The sequence below is a fragment of the Charadrius vociferus genome, unplaced genomic scaffold (genome assembly GCF_000708025.1).
Source record: "Charadrius vociferus isolate BGI_N301 unplaced genomic scaffold, ASM70802v2 scaffold72, whole genome shotgun sequence".
In the NCBI taxonomy this organism is placed as follows: domain Eukaryota; kingdom Metazoa; phylum Chordata; class Aves; order Charadriiformes; family Charadriidae; genus Charadrius; species Charadrius vociferus.
The window spans coordinates 7,377,804-7,398,372 of record NW_009647830.1 but is presented as its reverse complement, the minus strand read 5'-3'; the positions used below and the strand labels follow the sequence as shown (position 1 = coordinate 7,398,372).

General features: G+C 37.1%; 1 protein-coding gene across 1 annotated transcript in view; it reads left to right on the top strand.

Annotated features, from left to right (window-relative positions):
* The window catches only part of TMTC2 (transmembrane and tetratricopeptide repeat containing 2), a 159,450-nt gene extending 140,026 nt beyond the window's left edge, over nt 1-19,424 (top strand). The window contains exon 12 of the mRNA XM_009882663.1: nt 19,245-19,424. Within this exon, the coding sequence (XP_009880965.1) occupies nt 19,245-19,424 (180 nt within the window). The remainder of the gene's footprint in view (nt 1-19,244) is intronic.
* The last annotated feature ends 1,145 nt before the right edge of the window (nt 19,425-20,569 follow it).

The window sequence follows — 20,569 nt, the reverse complement described above, 5'->3', positions numbered from 1 at the left end:
TATAGTACTGAAGGATTTTAATTTTAGTTTTTTGTATCCATCACTAATGATCTTGAAACATTTTGTAGAAAATTCAAAATACTAGATGTGTGAATGTGATGTAATGTACAGATGCATGTATACATACAGTTCCACATATATACATACATGTCTATATGTATATTTTTGTGCACCTGTTATAATGTTTGTTGCTCAGAGGTCTGTCCCCAAATTCCCTCTTGGTGAGAATACTGTGGCAGCACTGAAGTCTCATTCTGTGAGGTAGATCAGCCTTGTTCCTGGAACAATTAAGTGCTAAAAGCATCTGTTAAACAAGAACCTTCCCCTTTCTGGTGCTTGAGATGGTACCTGTGAATTAGTGAACTTTGGATCAGGATCCCAAGTAAACAGGCTCTCAGCTTTTTTTTCACCGTTATGTTTTTTTCTCCTGTGGCTCCCCAATCACTCCTCCAGATTCCAAGTTGAAGATCCATTTCTCTGTTACCAACACTTTTCTTATTCACTGTACCAAGACAACCAAATTATCAGTTATTCTTTAGAATTAGAGCTGTGTCTAGCTCCTGAGAGATTTTCAAGTAGCGCAGTCTGAAACAAAACTCAAATTTCCATTCTCTTGCATCCATTTCTTTACAAATATTACATGTTGTGTAATATCTCTAATATCACTACTGTAAAATACCATCCTTAGCAGTAATTAGAGATGTTAGTAGTAAGTCAAACTCAGTCTTTTACTGATTGTTAGTGAATTTGTGTGCTTATTGAGCTTTCATGACACAATTTTGTTCTCAGCGTTCTCACTTTGTTTTCCTTTTGCATCCCTTTCTTTGGTTTCTGAACTGTTCCTGTTGCTTTTGGAATGAAGCAGTGCTTCATACACAGTATTTCCTCAACAGCTCCCCAACATATAAGCATGCTATTTCGATCCAGAAGCTGCTCTGTTGAGCTTTTTTATGCCCAAGTCCAGTTTACATGGCCATCTGAGTCATGACTTTCAGAGCTACTCAGTTGGCTATTTCAGTGGTTTTTTTCCAGACAGCAGTGCCCACTCTTGCATTTGTCTCCTAAGCAAGGAGACCTTTTATTTCAGTGTCTCAAGATTGGGGCACAACACTGAGCAACAAATATGCCTTCGTGTCTGAGTCACTTTCTCATTCAACTAATCCATTTTTATCAAAGTTGTGACTAAGGAGGCTAAAAATATCCCCAGAAAAACAGTATTCAGTTACAGGAGAAATGTAACTTCTCTGAAACATGCAAGCCATTGCTTTTAAGAAAGCAAACATAGAAAGATTTTATTTTTGTAGTATTGGGAGTGATTCATTCATCATTCAACTAATTCTGAGAATACTGAAAAATGCTGAAAATGCCATATTTTCTCTGTGAAAATCTGTATTACAATGAATCAAGAATTTGCAAAAAATTACACCCAGTAAAGGAACAACTGAATACAGCACAGGTGTGTTAAAATGTATATCCACATCCTGAACATCATCTTTGCTTTTGGATACAACTTCATTCTCCAGAGCGTAGAAGAATTAAAACACTTTGGTACAATAGCAGCACCAGCTGAAATGCAGCTTGGGTGCAAAGAAAAAAAAGTATTATTATTCCAGATTTAGACCTAACTGTTCTTTTAATAACGTTCATGATTAGCCTTATTTGCAGTAGGTGTGTATTTATCCTCTATGAAAGTAATTTCAAGTCAAATTTCAGAAGAGCAGTGTTTTCTGTAGAACGTAGTGCTGCTGTGGAGATGGGAATCATTTGTCTTAAACTTCACTGAAGAACCAAGCATTCTTGGGATTATGTCTATTTATTTCCAAATAGGCTTCACAGAGTTGACTTTCCCTTGGAAAGCCAAGGGGGAAAGAGGAATCTAGGAAGCAGTTCGGAGAACGAATCTACTTTTACTTGCTATGAATCATTTCTTAAAGGACAGTCTTTTCCTCCTTCAACTCTATAGGTAACCTACAGAAATTAGCTTCCCCAGCCCCTGGATCTTTTTGAATACTTTCCAAAAAATGCATTCCCACATTGTGCGTCTACCGTGATCAAAACAAAATCATTTTAGAGCCTTCTCAGTGAGAAGCACACGTGTTTGTTCTGGCAACGTTGACTTGGATGTATGTTAATCACATTAGTCTAATTTTAACAAATTCAGTTGCATGAAGAAATTAAAGTGTAAGTTTCTTGGACAGCAAGACATTTATGCAGTAATTATTCTGAGTGGGAGTATTGCTGAGGAAAGTCTATATTCAGAGATGGTTTCTGGGTGCCCTACATCTTGTAATGTTCACAAACCAGGAAACTGTTTTAAACAAGTTGTTAGGCACTCTAAAATGTGAACTTTAAGCTCACTTTGTTGTGGAAAAATCAGTCATCCAGAAACTCTCTTTAAATTGGCATTCTTTACAAGAATGTGAGATACTGACTTAAGCTTCAGCTTTTATTCAACTTTTAAGAAATCATTTGTGTAATAGAACTGCATTTCTAATTTTTTAAGTCTGAACTTGAAGCAACCAATCTTTAAAAATCTGCTCTAGAACCCCCACATATGGCCAATGGCTCTTGAGAAGAAAGGGCGCTTTGAAGTGTGACCTCAAGAGTATTAAATGAAAGAGAGCTCACCAGAGCCTTAAGACTTTGAGCCACCACCTTGAGCTGATTGGCTCAGAAGCATTCCTCAAGGAGATGCCATGACCTCCAAGTCACTACCATCCCAACCACATATTAGTGCTGCTTGCAATCTGGAGCTCATGACAGCTTTAAGCCCCATGTCATCGGCACATTGTCAGAAACAGCTGTTTCCACTCTACCACTTCAAAAGGGCCTGATTAAATGTCTTACTGTAACAACATACATAAAGACACACACATAGAATGAGGGGGAAAGGAGAAATGTACCTATAAGCAAAATAAATACAATTTCCACTAGATGGTTTAATCATGATGTGGGGGACTAAACCATTTCTTGACTTGAAGGGTTTATGTAATCAGTTAACACAATATCATATTAAAAAGCAGTTTCTACAAGTGCTTCTTTTATTTTTTTCCCCAATGCTGGAATACAGATTTCATGTCAAAGGCTCCAGGCTTGCAATAAGCTCTACCTCGAGCTGTCTAAGAGTTGAAAGAAGAATCCTGGTGATTTCCAGATAATTGACTATTTTTATAGCCACCTTATAGATAACATGCTTTCAGTGCCTCCTTATGGAAAGTGTTCTTAATATATGGGGTTTATTCATGGCAAGACCTCTAAAAATGAATATACTTCCGACAGTACATACATCTTTAAAAAATAAAGTAGATGTTGGGTTTTGTCTTGAAACATGTGTAACCAAGATCTGCTTTATTACGTATTTTTTCCTTAGGTAATTCCATGCCAAATTTCCCTATTTGACTTTCTTCTGAATGTTCAGTAATTCTCTCAGGTAGCTTACTGGGCTAGGAGTAACTGTGAGGGAGGTGGCTTTAATGCATTTTGCCAGCTTTGTTAGGGGCACGTCCTGTTATTGCCAGGGAGAATTTTCACAAATTTTTTAAGAGCTCCTGCAATGTTAGTTCTGCTGCCGATGGCAGTAATGGATGGGTTAACAGAGATTCTTAAATTGTCTGCAGCTGATCCCCAATTGACAAAAAACGGCACTGCTCCACACTTCACTGGATCGAATATCTTCCTCAGACTGCCCCAGGGATAATGCAGATGCCTCACCAGTGGTGAATTTGTGACGAATATCTCCTGCAGCTCTTTTGAGGAGGTCTACATAGCCCATTGTTATCCAAACCCAAGTGGAGGGTCTTGCTGTTGTACTCCTGGTTCTGGCGCATAGTACAGATAAAGCTGATATGGTCATCTAGAGAAACACAGAATCACAGAGTCACAGAATCACAGAATGGTTAGGGTTGGAAGGGACCTCTGGAGATCATCTAGTCCAACCCTCCTGCCAGAGCAGGGTCACCTACAGCACGTTGCACAGGACAGCGTCCAGGCGGGTTTTGAATGTCTCCAGAGTGGGAGACTCCACCACCTCTCTGGGCAGCCTGTTCCAGTGCTCCACTACCCTCAAAGTAAAGAAGTTCCTTCTCATGTTAAGATGGAACTTCCTATGTTCAAGTTTATGCCCATTACCCCTCGTTCTATCACTGGGCACCACTGAAAAAAGACTGCTCCCATCCCCCTGGCATCCTCCCATTAAGTATTTGTAAGTATTAATAAGATCCCCCCTCAATCTTCTTTTCTCTAGACTAAAGAGACTCAAGTCCCTCAGCCTTTCCTCATAAGAAAGGTGCTCCAGTCCCCTAATCATCTTCGTTGCCCTTTGCTGGACCCTCTTCAGCAGTTCCCTGTCCTTCTTGAAACAGTACATATATGATTTTTACACCATGTATTATCACCAGCAAAGCACAGCACTTTCCAGTTGAGAAACATTGTTTTAAAATGTTTTCCCATCTGTTTACTTGTTTATTCAAAGTAACGACCACATGACAATCTTTTATCTTTATGTATTGGTCCCATGGAATGACCACAGAGCTGTATTTTTAGGTAGTTAGCATCAAGCAGGTTCACCTGTTCAGTTGTCTTCCATTATCTGTGCCTGACTTTACAGAAAATACAGAAGTGGGCTATGTGGGTGCAGGTAGAGCTTCTGCTGATTGTCTGCCTGCCCTCTGAGCTGCTCCCAGCTTCTCCTGCCCCTGTCGGGGCTGCCCAGCTTCCCACTACCAGCACCAGCTGCTGCTAAGCTTAGCATTGTTTAAGGCTTCCTCTCAAGTGTGCCAAACTTTCCGCCTCAATGATATAAATGGCTGTGGATTCCTTCCAGCCTAGCAGCACTCTTGGCCTCCTGAAAATGCCTCCTTTCTTTTCTCCTGGTGAAGGTGTGAGGAATAAGAAAACTTCCCAGGATCCAGTTCTTCCTCTCTTCCCGCTCTGTTGTTTCTTAAAGACTGAACTAATTGTTATAGAGCTTGCAGGACTTTTTGAGACTAAAAAGGGTACTGTGGCCTTCTAATGAGCAGATAGGTATGCCTGATGTAAACTCTATTTCCGGATGGCGTACTTTTAATAGTTTGACTTCAGGCTGATCCAGGGGTGGGAGGCATGGGCATGGATCGGCTCCACTGGGAGAAGAGATAGTGGAACACCCTGAGAGAAAAGACGATGCCACTCTCTCATCTCAAAAGGATGAGAGAGCACTTTCTTGGTTACTGTAAATTGGGTAGACTTTCCCCATTGACAGGCAATAAGACTGACTTTGAGAGCTGATATCAGAACAAGCATTTTTCAGCCTGCCTAGCAGAAGACTGACCTAACCTGAAGGTTGAGCAGAATGGAGAAATTCAATATAATTAATATTAACTGAATGCAAGCTGCCCTTCATTTCAGGTAGAAAGGCTCTTCAGTGTTTGCACAGAAATAACAACACTTCTCCACATAAAGAGTTTATCCATGCATGAACACTCTCTGCTGGAGAGAGCTGGAAAGCTTTTTACATCCAATTTGGACACCCAGCTTAATTTTCTTTTGTTATTCTTGCTTCACCTCTTCCAGGTTCTTATACTGAGTTCATCCTTCTTGTCTGGGACTAAATGCAAGGCAGATATGTTCTCTCTGTCCAGCTATTTGGGGAAAACTGTGTTTATTCTTTTGGGGGAAAAAAAAAAAAACAACAAACCCCTATCTTTCTATATTTGCAATTATATTTGTTCATGGTCCTCCTAAATATTTTGAAGACACGTTTAGTTTTTTTGTCATGCACTATTGTCAGCTTCAGGACAGGCATGTGTACAGGCTGTTGTTCTGAATCTTAAAGTATTCCTACTTTAGCAGAGATTAGTACCTCCTACTTTAAAAAAATAATGACAGATGAAACAAACAAACCCCCCCATATAGCATTTCCCATTCCTATGATCTCCATCAGGGGACAAAGAGAGAACACAAGCTATTGGAATGGGGATATTTACCTGTAATACTGAAGCACAATATCAGGATGAATTGTATGATTTGAAAACCGATTTACTTGCCATGGAAAACACTGAATTTCCTTTGGGAAATACATAAAAATATATTATAGCCTTACCCCAGAAAGCTCTATGTGTGTTTTCTCATGCATTGTAGCAGCTCTGTGAAAGCAAAGATTGAATGTGCTTTTGGGTGATTATGAAATACTTAAATCTGGTTCTCGATATTGTCATCCATCTTTGTGTAAGATGCATGGGAGAAAGCTGGAAATCATGGCATTATAGTTCTCAGCTTCAGTTTTGTGAGTTAGATTATGGGGAGTCCATTTCTACTCTTCTGATTATACAAGCAGTTAAATATGCAAATATCTGAGGTCGATTGGCTCAGTGTAATTTGTGAGCTTTGGTATTGAATTAAAATTCCTTTAAGTTGCTGTTTATTTCCCATCTAGAATAATTTGTTGTACATTGATATCCTAATCAATACATAAATATTTTGTCTGTACAGATTCTAAATGACTGAAATGAAAATACATTTGAGTTTCTTCTGCTTACAAAGATATTGCATTGCAGTAACACCATTGACTTGCTAAGTGTTGCTTCTGTTTCTCCTGCACGCGAGAGGTAAATTGGCCACTGTAGTTCCCAATTTCTTCAAGTGAAATTATGCAAGCAGCTATGAACTCTTCTTAACATAAAGTTTTTCAACCAGTAAGCTGCATACCCAGAAACACTCTGCAAAGTAAGCCAGAAACTGGTTGTCATGGTAATTTGGAGTGCTTCTCGTTTCATTTTTAGCTATGAAAATGTTTACAAATTTCCCATAAATATTAATCATTCTACACTGTAATTATTGCAGTAATGTATTTTCTGAATCATTCATTTTTGTGAACTGTAAAATGCATAGACATCCTTTTCTTTAACGGGGAGAACAAATGTTGGAAATAAACAACTATACACTAACTCCTCTTTTCTAATTTAATTAACCTTTAGACCTTCATTAAATCATCAATTACTCTTACCAAGAATGGTTGAAACAGTATTTTTGTGCTTAACATGCAATTTGAGAGAAAGAAACTCTCTAACAATCCATGTGCTGTTCTCTTAAGTCATAGGTCATATAAAGTTTTCAGTATGTCTAGTGGCAGTCTCTGGTGCTGCTTTGAGCTGCTGGTAAAGTCTTTTCTTCACAAAAAAAAAAAAAAAAAATACCCCAGAGTACCCATTTTCCTTTGTAGGCTCTGTTGTCCACAGTGTTCAAAATGTGTACATGATTAAATCTCCAAAAACTGAAAGACCACTTTTTCACAAAAATCATGTATGTTTATTAGTGCAGTGATGTTTCCTAAGAAGTTAGTCACACAAGGTATAGGTTCTGTTCACTGTTGGACTCAATGATCTTAAAGGTCTTTTCCACCCTAAATGATTCTGTGATTCTGTGTTTTGTCTCTGGGCATCTACCTAGATACAGAACACTGTTCTGATCCCATTGGATGGTTGTAAATCTCAATGGATAGGTCATAAATTCTCCAAAGCAAAGAAGTTCTCATACCAAATAATACTTGAGCTATTCTATTGTCAAGACCTTGATTCAGAAATTTTGTAGGACTTCACCTTGGTTAATTTGAATGGAAATCTTAGTGTCCTCACATTTCCTTTTCTGTTTTTTATACGTATTTTCATTATGCAAATCTGAAGTCCTTATCTGGTGTATAGATATGTTCAGTCCATCATCAAAATTATTTGAAGTAAAAAGGATGTGAGGTCAGCTAGGTCTGTCTCTTGGAGTGTAGTTTTGTTTCATCTAGCATTTAAGTGTTTTTCATCCACATCTTAATAGACAGATAACTGTTTTTCTATGATCACTTTTCAGCTGTCCAACAGTTGTGCTTCTACTTGACTATGATGTTCATTTACGGAATAATTAAAAAAATAGTTTTGTGAAGTCATAGCCTAGATTTGTACTACTGATTTAAATGAAAGGAATCATCATGCTTTGAGATGATGGGAGGCAGTAGTTTGTAAAGATGCAGTCTCTTTGCTGAAATTGTGGAAGTGAAGATGATGTATCGTGGATAGACTTATGCACTTGATTGTGATTCACAGTCTGATAGTCACTTGGCAGGGGGTACTATGCTGCCTGCATCAGTTCCTGGAGGGAGCAAGATTGGCTTTGCCTTGTAAATGTACCCCTCAGTGTCAATCAAAAATAAAGTGCCATGAAATATAGAACTCACAGCAGTAGATTAGTATTTCAGAAATTAAACCATCTGTTTGAACGCAATTAAAAGAGAATCCAACAAGTTTTTTCTTAATAGAGTATTCTAGTGCTGTTTCTGGAAACAATGCAATGAATTTGTTATGCAATTAGAACTGATAAGGAAGTGTTTTTAATGCTCATTAAATAAACCCAGAAACAGTACATTCTCAGTAGGATGTTTTGCAATAAATAACTTCCTAATTTTCTTCCTAATCTATAGTTCTGATATATTTCTCGTTCTAGGAATGATTTTTAGTTGTGGGTTGGCATATCCTATTAGATTTTTTTTTTTCCCACGGGGTCTGGAGAACTGATGTTTCTGTTTCACAAGATGGTTTTGATCCAACTGGTATTCTTCTCCACCCTCCCACTCCTCCAGATGTATCTTGGTGATTGTGTAGATGAAAAAATGCCCTACAATAAGGCTGGTTTTGGTCTGATATCTGCCTAAGAAGAACTGTATCTTTGCAGAATGCTAGGAAGCGGATGGGTGGCGGGTGTCTGGCTGAAGTAATTTTCTTGGAAATTGTCTTTAAGAATAACTTCAGTACCAGTTTGGATGTATTTTTTCCTGGGAAAGTTACAGTCTAGAGATGAGAAGTCTGCTAATGAGAAGATGCATCTTTCCTGCAAAGAGCGGTCCTGTTTTGTTGAGGCATGCTGGACCACTGTATATTGGTCAGCTCCGCATATTGTGTTTACATGATTCTATTTACCACAGTTAGTTTTAACTGGAGAGCAAATGTACATTCAGGTGTACCTACCCTTTTGAAACATGTCTTCTATATGATGAACAGCTCTATTACTAAGCTGTGGCAGTTTTACTAATTCTTCAGGTGCTCCAGTAAAGATTGTCTTCCTGTAACAGTAAGTAACTTTAAGCTGACATTATGGTTTGTAACAGTGCCAGTTGCCTCAGCATCTGGTTGCCTCAAACTCACTGAAAACAATTATAGTGTGAAAGAAAACAGAAAAAATTTCCAATATAACAACAACAGTAAAAATGAAAATCCACAATAAAACCCTAAATTAAATTCCATATGAAGGGTTTGCTGTATGTCACTTAGACTCTGCAGAGTAAATGATTGATATATTTATGATGGAGTTATTTGGTGGAGTTTTATTGTAACTCAGTAGTTCTACTTCATTTCTTCACATTCTAACTGCTTTTAAATACGCTTTAAATTATAAGACTTACTTTTTATCATTTTTGAAAGATCAATTCATGATCCTGCGTTAATTCTGTTTGAAAAATTCTGTACCGATAGCTGCATTGATAGATTTTTTTGCTGATTAGTTCACAAAGTGGATGTTTTACCCATAATAGAGGAAGAAAACACTTTCTGAACAGAGATTATGGAAATTACACAGGAGGCAAACCTTTTGATTTGAGGGGAAAAATGAGCTTTAACAAGAAGATTACTGGTAGGTAGGACCTAAAGTTAATTTCTCTAGGATCCTGTGGTGTTCATATAGAATGGGTGGTATGTGTGTTGAAAATACTGAGAAGTCAAATTAGCTTGAGCCATTGACTGCCGAACTAGTGGCACTGGGTATAGTTTGCTCCAGTCATGGAGGGCTTTTTCTGGGGCAGTTTGGAGCAGGCATCTGGTTTGGCTGAGTAATTTTTGACATTGAATTTCAGAAGCAGGAATTAAACTTTGATTTCTTGGTGCTAGTCTTGCAAATATTAGTTTTCTCCTGTGCCTTCAGAAATAATTTCTTAAACCTTTTTAAAAAGGAAAATATGATTCACAGTGTTGCTTCATGCTTCCGTTTCTTAAAAACATAGTTTGAAGAATACAGAAAGCTTTTATTCGAGAAACAGCTGTTATCAGCATATGCAGTATCAAGTTGTCCTGGTTTGAGGACCTTTCAGAGTAGGATGTGTAGATATAGCACTGAACATGTTGTGTTGTTACTGATTTTAATTACCTACAAAGCACTATAAATGTATGTGTCACTGATCAGATGTGGTACATAAGGCTGCCCTAGCAGAAAGTAATTTTATTTTTTTTACAAGTCACAACCTTGTAAAAGCCTACTGAGGAATTAATGCCCAGTGGTCTTACTATTAGTGATCAAAAGACCAAGTTTAGAAACTACAGCCTTAAAAACTTTAAGCTACAAGAATCAAAATTAAACCCTTGCTCTTACATTGGAAGTTAATAATTTTAATATGTACTGTAGATTTAATTGCTAAATGCTGTATAGGGAACACCTGCATACATACATACTGGCTGACAAAAAGTAAGGCATGGATTCTTCTGAATTACATGAAGCACTGTAATTCAGCGTTTTCCGAGGACCAATAGTATGTGCCTCTTTTCTCAGCTGCTCTCACAATCCTGTGGGAAGATCTGAAGTCACGATGGAATGTGGGCATAATCTTTTTGCTCTATGCAACAAGCATGGAAGCGATAGGAGCCAGATGAAAAAGGACAAAGGGGAAGCAAAGAAAAGGATTGATATGCAAATACTTTAAGGTTTTCCATGCAGAAATTTCAGAAAAGAAAATATTTATGAACACGATTTTTTTCAAGCATTTTCAGTCGTGTCTATTCTGTAATGAAAATGTAGTTCCTTGAATGGTGTATAATCTCAAGAGTTTTGTTATTTATTTACAAACTTAGGGAGTTAGGTTTTGTTTGCAAAATTGCCTTGGTGACATTTCCACATGCTGAAGTTGCATGTTTTTGACCAATTTGAAAATACCTTCAGACGCTATTGATAAACCATGTTATTAATGGAAATTGTATCACTTCATGTGATAGACATCAGTTGTACTTTCGTGCCAGTGAAATTATTACCAGTAGAAGAATAAGGCTTGATTCTGTTGTCGAGGGAAAGTTAGCCAAAAGAAAGTGTGCCAATGGAGGGGTGGAATGAAGGCTAAAATTCATCCTAAAACATCCTCCAATGCTTCATAATCTCTGAGTGTTTTCTTTTTTCCTGTTTCTGTAGTGCTAATATCATGCTTTTTCTGTGGGCTGTCTTAATAGTGATTGTGCTTGGTATAAGCCTTGAACAAATTAGCAAGATTCTCATTCTTTGTGCTCAGAGCAAGTATGTCAAGTTGCATAATGGTTTAAACAGTATGCCTGAAAGCGATACCTTACAAAGTTTTGGAAAACGTACAGCAATATCAATATTAATCTAGTTCTCAAGCATTGAATTCGGCTGACTACAGTTGTCAGCCAAAGGTGCAAAACCTTCTTTCACACTTAGCATTCATCTGAACAACCTGAATCAAAACACTGGAAATCTAGTGATTTTGAGATTTCCTTAATTAGAACTTTGCTAACTTTTCAAGACCAGAAATGAAAACTTTTTCCTTTCGAAACTTCAGTTGTTGGCTATTCTACTCAAAAATGGAAGCTCTAATGCACTACTTCATATGTCTGTGGCTAGCATCTTGAAAAACTGTACAACCTTCTCTGGATACTGATGTATTTGATCAGTATCTGGGCAGATGTATAGATGGAAGATGCATTCGTTCTCAGCAGTTATTTTTATTTTCCAATGAGATTTGATTGAAAAAAATGAACATTTTAATGCTAGTAACATATACTGTGAGTATAATTGTGATCATAACCTCAGATGACCTGTAAATTAGAGTTTTCTCTGAAGATTATCCAGTTTTGATTGTGTTAATATGGACAGCTATTCTAATCAGCCCTGCACGTGTGCTGCTGGGTGAAGTAGGGTATATTCATGTTTCTTTTAACACTTCACGTTTCTTTTTAATTAAAAGTGGGGTTTATCTTTCTTTAGGCAGTAACACAAAGCCATTTATTTTTCTGGTTCCCACAGTTCAGAAAGAAAGTGCATGCAAAAAATAAATTTTCTAACAGATTCAGTTTCATTTTAAAACACCCTTGCTTTTTCTTAATAGGATAAAATTCTGTTACTGAAAGATTTTGAGCAATTTCTATTTGTCAGTACAGTAGTACAGATGACATTGCTATTCAGTAAATTTCTCACTTGCTGGGAGTACAGACTTCCTAATTAGCATGCAGCATACCAGTGTTAGATAAAGAATTGTTAAATATTTTATACAATAATCGTAACTATATATTAAAATTATCAAATTGCAGACATCAGAGCACAGTTGGATTTCTATAAACAAAAATTAAGTCATTTGAAGGTTTTTTTAAAGAAATCCTGAAGTGCTGGCAAAATTGGGTAAGATTATCATATCCTATACTGATGAAAACTTTTGAGCTGGAAACCTAAGAAGTTTAATTAGAAGCACTTTCAGGCCTGGAAAATGTTTGTTTATTTTTTTAATATAGCCATAATATTAAATACTTGCAACGTATGTTCCTGTTTAGCTTTTATTATGTTAATACAAGTATGTTATCTAAAAATGTCCATCACGGGTTCTATATAAACTGAGAGTGATTACTAGGAGATTTTTTAAGCATAAATCAAAGCAACTGGTGCATGACCATTGGGGGAAAAATCTAGATACTCAGAAATTACAAATGTACTTACATTTCTGTGGGACTTTTTCAGCTGTTGTTATGATCTGCAGTGTTTACTAGTTGTAACACATGCTTTTGTTAACTTACTGATGTATAAAGCAGTATACTCTGAATTTATAAAAAGGCCAATGGTAGATAGCTTTTCAGCAGCAAGATGTAACATATATCTATATATGCTTGTTTGGTTTTGGATAACATGTTTTTAAAACTATGAGCAGTCTCTGAAGGCTAAGATGAAAAAGATGTTGAGGAAAATAATCTCCACTGGCTGGAGAACATTGATGCTAAAATGTACCCTATTGATGTGATAATTCGAGAATCAAAGTAGACTGCTTCCTTCCCATGCCAAGTCTAGAACTCTTCCCCGACTCACAGCTGTGGGTTTCCTTAATGATGTCTAAATCTACAAGCAAACTGAATAATTTCATGCAATGCTTGTGGATGAAAACTCCCACATCTGCCACCCATAAATATAAAAAAAAGTGGTAAAAACCCTTTCCTTCACTTTTTTCCTGGTTTTAAATGTACATATCCTGTAGTTTGCAATTTTACACAGGATAGTCTCCGGTGCTTGAAACCACACAAGATTAGATGCGCGCGAACGATTTCCATGTATATTCTCCTTTCACCGGACAGGTTAAAGTATCCTCTGCTTTGAATGTTTAGATGAGAATGTCCAAATGTAAAATAATAGTATTTTTTTTAAAGAAAAGTACATGACCTAACAGTTATGTAGTGTCATCAGTTGTTAAGGTGACCATGTATTAACTCGTGCAGTTCTTCTGCCTTACAAACTTGATATATTGTCCTAACCTGAGGACTATTGCGTAAACAGTATTCAACAGAAGCTGCCTATCTACTTTATTTTTTGAGTGTTTTCTTTTTTTATGTCCTTTTTTTTTTTTCTGAAGGGTGTTCACCTTCCCTAGAGATTAATAATTTGTTACTTTGTTGAACAAAATATGAATAACTAAAGTTCTTCTCTACCAGCATTAACAATGTAGTAGTCTTAAAGATGATAACCAAATCCAAAGATCCACTCCCCTCTACAGCCTGGGCTTGTTGTTAGTTAGATTTATACAGCTATGTATGTTCGTCAGTCTTAAGGTAATTAGATTGGGATGCATGCTCCCTTTGCAGCAGAAATGTTTAGGTCCATTTCTGACTAATAAAACCGTGGCAACTGTGCTCTTCACAATGTTTATTCAAATTAGTGCTTGCAGGGAGAATGTTTTTGTCTCTTCGTTTCCCCTCTTCCTATTTAAGCTGAAAGCTGTTGTCGACACAAAAGCATACTTACAGAAATTGTTCATGAACAGACTTGCAATTTAAATAATGTACTTAACTTGGCACGGAGGAAAAGTTGCAGAGTATTCTTCCATTTTAGAGTTTTCAAAGATTATGATTTTTTTTTTTTTTTTCCAGCAGAACTGAATGTTTTGCTGCCTGGGCTGATGACACAGGAAATCCCTCTCAACTCTGAGTCTTAGGCTTTCTTATTTTCCCTGATGCATAACATTTTGCCATGCATCCTATCATTTTGTTCTAGAATGCTTTTTGCACCAAGTTATTCGTTCCTCTACAATTTAATCCTGTCATTTTAGCCAACTTACTGGAGATCAGTGTCTTAGTTGTGATTCATGTGCTGTTTGGAACAAAATACCAGACATAGCTTACGCAAACTGCAGTTCTTAAGAAGCCTTACAGCATAGACAACCAGGTAGAAACATGAGTCTCTGGAAAGAATAACTGGCACTTGGCTTATCTAACAACACTAGGTCGCTCCTAGAGAAAGGTCTGTTTCCATGTGTCATGTTTACAGTGTCATCAATGTATTGCATTGGAGAGTAAGATTCTGTTGGCAGCAACCATCTCGCTGCATGTCCTTCCCCTGCCTCTCCTTCTACCTTCTCCACTCACCCCATTTAGTATGCTTACATCTTGGGGCAACTTTTAGGTCGTGGTTTTACTCAAAAGTTGTGAGGTCTGTCAAAAGCAAGTCCTACCCCTGAAATGATTCCGGTGTCCACGGTTATCTTTGGTGATAAAAAAGGAGGTATTGACAGTTTGATTGCTTGAGAAAATATTATGCTGTGCTGCAGCAATAACACCAGTAACAAAAGTTCAAGTGGAAATTTTTGCCATCACTGTAGGAGTATAAAAAAGGCATGATAGCACATTGTGCCATGGTCACTGATAAGATGAAGCAGTCCAGCGTGCTTTGCTCTCACGTTTAGTGAGCCATTCTACAACTAATACTCTGCTGCTTCACTACTCAGTTATTGTACCTCCTAGGTATCTTCAGTTATCAATCAAACAGAAACATCTGAATTCTTCACCCATATTTAACTAGAAGTGCTGGGATGAAATAGTCACACGTGAATCACATTTTATGCCCTTCTTCAAGTATGGACTTTACTCAACAGGAACCCTTAAAAGAACAAGTGTCCTTAATTGCACTGTTTTAAAACAAAACACTTGGCCTGTGTGTTTCTGAGGGATTGGCCATGCTGATTACAGTATTCATTAAACAGTCCTGGGGTTGTTTTGAAACATCTACAAGATCACGCACTGCAGTAATTCATTAAGAGCAAGACGAATATTGACAACATCTTTTCAGTGACCTTTTAAAATGGCTAAGTGAGAAGTAGCTTGCACTTGTGATTCTACAGGCATTTCTATTGGCATGATTTTCCTTGTAAGTACCTCAGCAGCAACAAATGCACTTTCATCTCAGAATCTGTTGCCCTGGCCTCTGTGGTGTTGAGCAGAGAAGGTCATCGGTAAGCAGAGCTTTGGGGGAAAACAATTTCAGATTCCATTGCTTGTGTTGGGGCTGTTGTTTGTTCATACTTGTCTGCCATGCAAGAGGTGGTTTTGAGCTAGGTTAAATGTTTGTGTATTTGTTTCTCTCTCCATAACTTCTTAGGCATATATAGGAGTCAACTTGTCTTCTTCTGTTTGGGATTGTTCTGCTGATACTGCATTTTCTGTATGTGGAGCCAGAGATGATGAGCAAGGAATAAGTTCATCTGCTGTGTCATTAAGATTCATTCTGTTTGTGGGTCCAATACTGTACTTGGTTACATGAGTGTAATCCCGAAATACTACTGAATTATTTTGAATTATTTGGAAATTCCATAGTTCTCTAATTTTAGAGAGGACCTAAATTTAAATTAAAATTTTTGCATGCCCCAAGACTCTCCTTTTATTTTTGTAGTATAGAGAAAGTTTAAAAGACTTGTCCTCAATGTAAACCAAAAACACCCCAGGCAACGAAGTGCATGCCTTTTGCTATTTTGTTATTCATTAACTACTCTGTTATTCCTCTCCCCTCCTCCTCACAAGCACCTCCCTCTACTCTCCCCAAAAAAACACTAAGGAAACAAGCACACCACGATAAAAATGCTAATAAAGGGAATAATTTGCAATAGACCATAAAAGACAGCATTTATAACCCCAATAGAAATGCCAGTCAGCTTTTTTTTGATGTAAAGCATCTGTCTCCAAAAGGAAATGAAGGCAGGCCTGTTTCTCCTTTCAAGTCTCTGAAGTAGTAGGTGGTGTCATTTGTTATACAGTGCTACAAGTCCCATGTTATTGCACTGGTAGCTGCCGACTGCCTTTGTTAACATACTGAAAAGTTTTATCAGCTGTCTTTAATAAAAGACAATATATGTGAAGAAAAACTATAGCAAATATCTCTTGCTCTCTTGTCCTCAGACCATGCTTTATAGCTGTCAGAGAGTGATGGCACTGATGTATAATCTTTCAGTCACCCAAAATTCTTGCGACTGTTACAGTAAACTGTAGATATTGGGGTGCTTGATACCCTGGAAAGCTAGGGAGCGCTCTTTCCGTAATCCTGTGCACTTCCTCATTTGAAACGTGGAGGAGTTGGAACGAACTTCCAGCACTACCTGAAACGAGTTATCAGTTCACATTTTCCGGGAACACATTTGTTGAGAACATTAATGGCCTAAAATTTGTTGGGTCTCCTGGAAACCAGGAATGATGTATAAAAGTTGGAAAAATTTAATTTCAGCTAAAAGGCATGCAGTTTGTTCTTTTTCTAGATGTTTTCAGTGCTTCCTTTAGTGAAATGACATATCAAATTAAAGACATGATGGCAGAAGAATTTTGTTAGCTAGGCGTATAATCTTAATGTTCTTTAGGGTACTTTATTAGTACCATACACATACCATATTTTCAGGGGGATGTGAAGGAACTGGAGAGGATTTCTGGAAGCCGTATGAGACAACTGTGTTACTTGCCACACAGTAACTTTGTGGATGCTGTAGATTTAGCCCTAAGCACATTTCAACATGTGTCTTATTTAATACAAGTATTTTTAGGTTTAAGGTTTTTTAATTCTTAACCATGGTAAGGTTTGTCTAGATGCAGACTTACACACAGTTATATTTCAAGTGAGAAGACAGTTCTCTGTCAGTTACTGTCCTCTTGAAAAAAAACCTGTTTGATTCATAAACTAATTAGACAAATAAGGAGCACAATTAGTGGGAATGATTTGAGAAAATTCTCTCAAACAATCTTAAGCCTAAAAATAAATGAATAAATAAAATAGGTGGATATTTAGACAGCCATCCATGTACAGTGGAGCTGTTTTCCAATCATTCTTCACTTGCACCACTTCAATTAGAACCCAGAACATCTGCAATTAAGCAGTGTATTATTCCATTATAAAATAGCATGCAACACTGGCATTGCAAATGTGGAGCTATGATAATGTGGCTGCCCATATGTGTTGCCTATAGCAAAGATTTCATTTCAGGGGCTTAGTTTTCCTTCTGTGTACAGAATATAACTGAAGAAGAAATTTTGGAGAGTATTTAACTGGGAAAACTTTATAAAATCCAGCTAGGGTTTTGTTGTTGTTGTTTTGATTTTTAGTAGAATGAAGTAACTGACTTAGGGATGGTGAAAATAATCTATCAGGGTAAAGCAAGAAAAATTAAATCTAAAAATAACATCTTCAGATTCCAGTGCATTAACTTTATGATGTTTACAATGGAGAGGGCCGAACTCGTTTTGTTTTGCTTAATTTTGAAAGCCAGTTCTGAAAATTTGATGTGTCGCAGTTCTTTATGAGTTTTTGTGATGCATATGTTAAGAGGTGAAAAGCAGGAAGAAAGCTGAACAAAATATGAAATATTTGTAAGATATAAAACTAGAGAATTTTCTAAACAACATTTCCACCATAAAATTTAGGTTTTGGACACAAGAATTCAGAAGGGTAAGAGTAATGAGTTTAACTCGCTGGTGGAGAGATGTGGAACTTCCTCATCCTAATGACTTCCCATTACCACATCAGTCTGGGAAACCAACTCCAGTGTATATTTTATTGGCCTTCCTACCTACGGTATTTTCCTGAAGTTATTGTCACTGAAGGGCTTCTAAAGCATACCAACACCCAGTCGTCTGTAGCTGAGTTTCCATGTGGCTTCACGTTTTGAGTACTGTATTTTGATCAGAACACTGGTGAGTGGTGTCTTGAAACACTTATCCTCTGAGACAGACCTATGTGACTTCAAAAGTGAGTGTTCCTGAAGCTTATTGGAAATCATAGTGACCTGAGGGAGAAAACAGAACTGTCGTGAACTTTGTGTAGTATTTTTTACCCTTTTTCTTCAAAATGCAAGGTACTGGTTTGGCAAATGCCTTTACTGTGCTCTCACTAGCATGTGGGTACCGCAGGTACTCCAGAAGGGTAGGTTAGACTGTTCTCTTCAGCTTCATAAATCTGCTGTTCTAATATTTGTTAACTCCAGTAACCAGGCATGTTTAATTATCATGAACAGCCTGTTGTTTCATAATGGAATAATCTGAAGATGAAAAAATAAAAACAGAAAACATTTTGTCTTAGCTAAAGATGGAAAACGGTTAGTAACATAAGAAGCTTTTTAATGGGTTTGTTATGAAATGTTCACATCTTTGTTATTAAAATAGCATGTGTTTCCACCATTGTTAATTTTATTCAATCGTTCATTAAGAAATGATTGCCACAGCCTGAATCTAAATGGTTGTCCTAGGGCCTCTGAACATCCTTAGAATCTGAGAACAAAATGTGTTTTCTACTAGTTATAATTAAGACAAAGAGAAAAAAGGGGATGAGTTCCAATGTGTTAACTATTCCCAACAATTATAAACTCTTTATTGGCAATGGGCTGAATTAAAATTAAATTCCTGCCTTTAATCCGCTCTTGGATTACTTTAATTTTCTCTTGGAAACTGTGCTGTGCCGACATTACCACATGTAAAGCTTTATGTGTTCTGTGTTTTCTCATTAAAGAGAGAAGTCTATATCTGTAGACACCAGAGCTTGCCCTGTTCAAAGCACAAAGTATACAGCAGCTATTCAGAAACTTTTTCTTGCTATCTCTATTTGCTTAAATTACTTCCATGAATAATCTGTAAACATAAGGGAATAATTTGTTTAAGTGGAAGAAGACTGTCTGAAAAGAAAACCTGAAAATATTCCTAATATTTCTCCTTCCTTTTTTTTTTTTTCTGTACCAGTATCCAGCTGCCCTAATGAATCTTGGAGCCATTCTCCATCTGAATGGTAAACTGAAAGAGGCTGAGGAAAACTACCTCCTTGCTCTTCAACTTAAACCTGACGATGTCATCACTCAGTCCAATCTTCGCAAATTGTGGAATATCATGGAGAAGCAAGGTTTGAAGACATCCAAAACATGATGATGAAAACTCTGAACTTTTTTTTTTTTCTTAAATTGATTAAAACCACGAACTAGAACTTCCACACGGTTGTCCGATCAGAGAACTCATTGGACTTGACTACAAGGATCAGAGGTCTTAATTGCTGCTAGGAGAAGCTATTCTGCTTTTTTGGCATAAGTTTTTTTGGTAGATAAATAGAAAAAGGGAGACACTGAGATATTCATGAAGGACTTGTTACCCCACAAAAAATATTCGGAACCATAGCACTCGAGAGAAGGTGGTTTGGCGTATTTGATAAATCATTGCAAATCCCATATTGCTCACTTTTGGGTGGGTACTTGAAATGTATACTGTCATAGAAATACTAAGGGAACATTGTACAGTATACACTAAGCCATATGGGAGTAAAAGTGATAACGATAGGTTGAAGTATTTTGCTCATACTGTAACTCATTAAAATGTGTACTAAATCCAGTGTGTTTGCAGTTTGTCTTAATGCTGCTGTATCTCACTTTAGGACCACTTGCTTATCAATTTCACAGCTTGTATGGCCAATTATGGTTTTTTTTCAAACCTGTCACTTGTGATTAGATGACAGCATTCATAATTGTTTACAGAGAATATGCATATTATTTCAGCTTGTTAAGTTTTAGTGCAGGTTTCTTGAGATACACAGTCAAATGGCTGTGGGCTAGACAGAATGAGTAAGGAACTGCCCATATTCTACATCAGATATGCATGTAGAGTGATTAAAAAAAAACCCCAAAAAACACACACCAAAATTCCAGAGGTATGATTTAGCAATACAAGCAAGACTGATGTTTGCCCTGATATCAAATGACTATGGTCAGACTGTCATCTTAAGAAAAAAAAAATGATGTTATAGAACAATGTGTTTGACTCTCTTTACATTGCTGTCAGATAAGACCAACTTGAAACTGAACTCTGTGTACAATATTTTTGCAATAACTAAGCCAAGTGAGATTTGAACATATTAGTGCTTGGATATGCTACGAATGAGACTTCATGAGCAACTCGGAGAAAAGGGAATGTTATATATTGGTGAGGCTAGCAAATAACTGAAGGGGCTGGATTAGATCCTGCTTAACACAGTGTAGATCAAGAGAAATCTGTAAAGGTGGTTGCCAGTTACTTTTTACAGT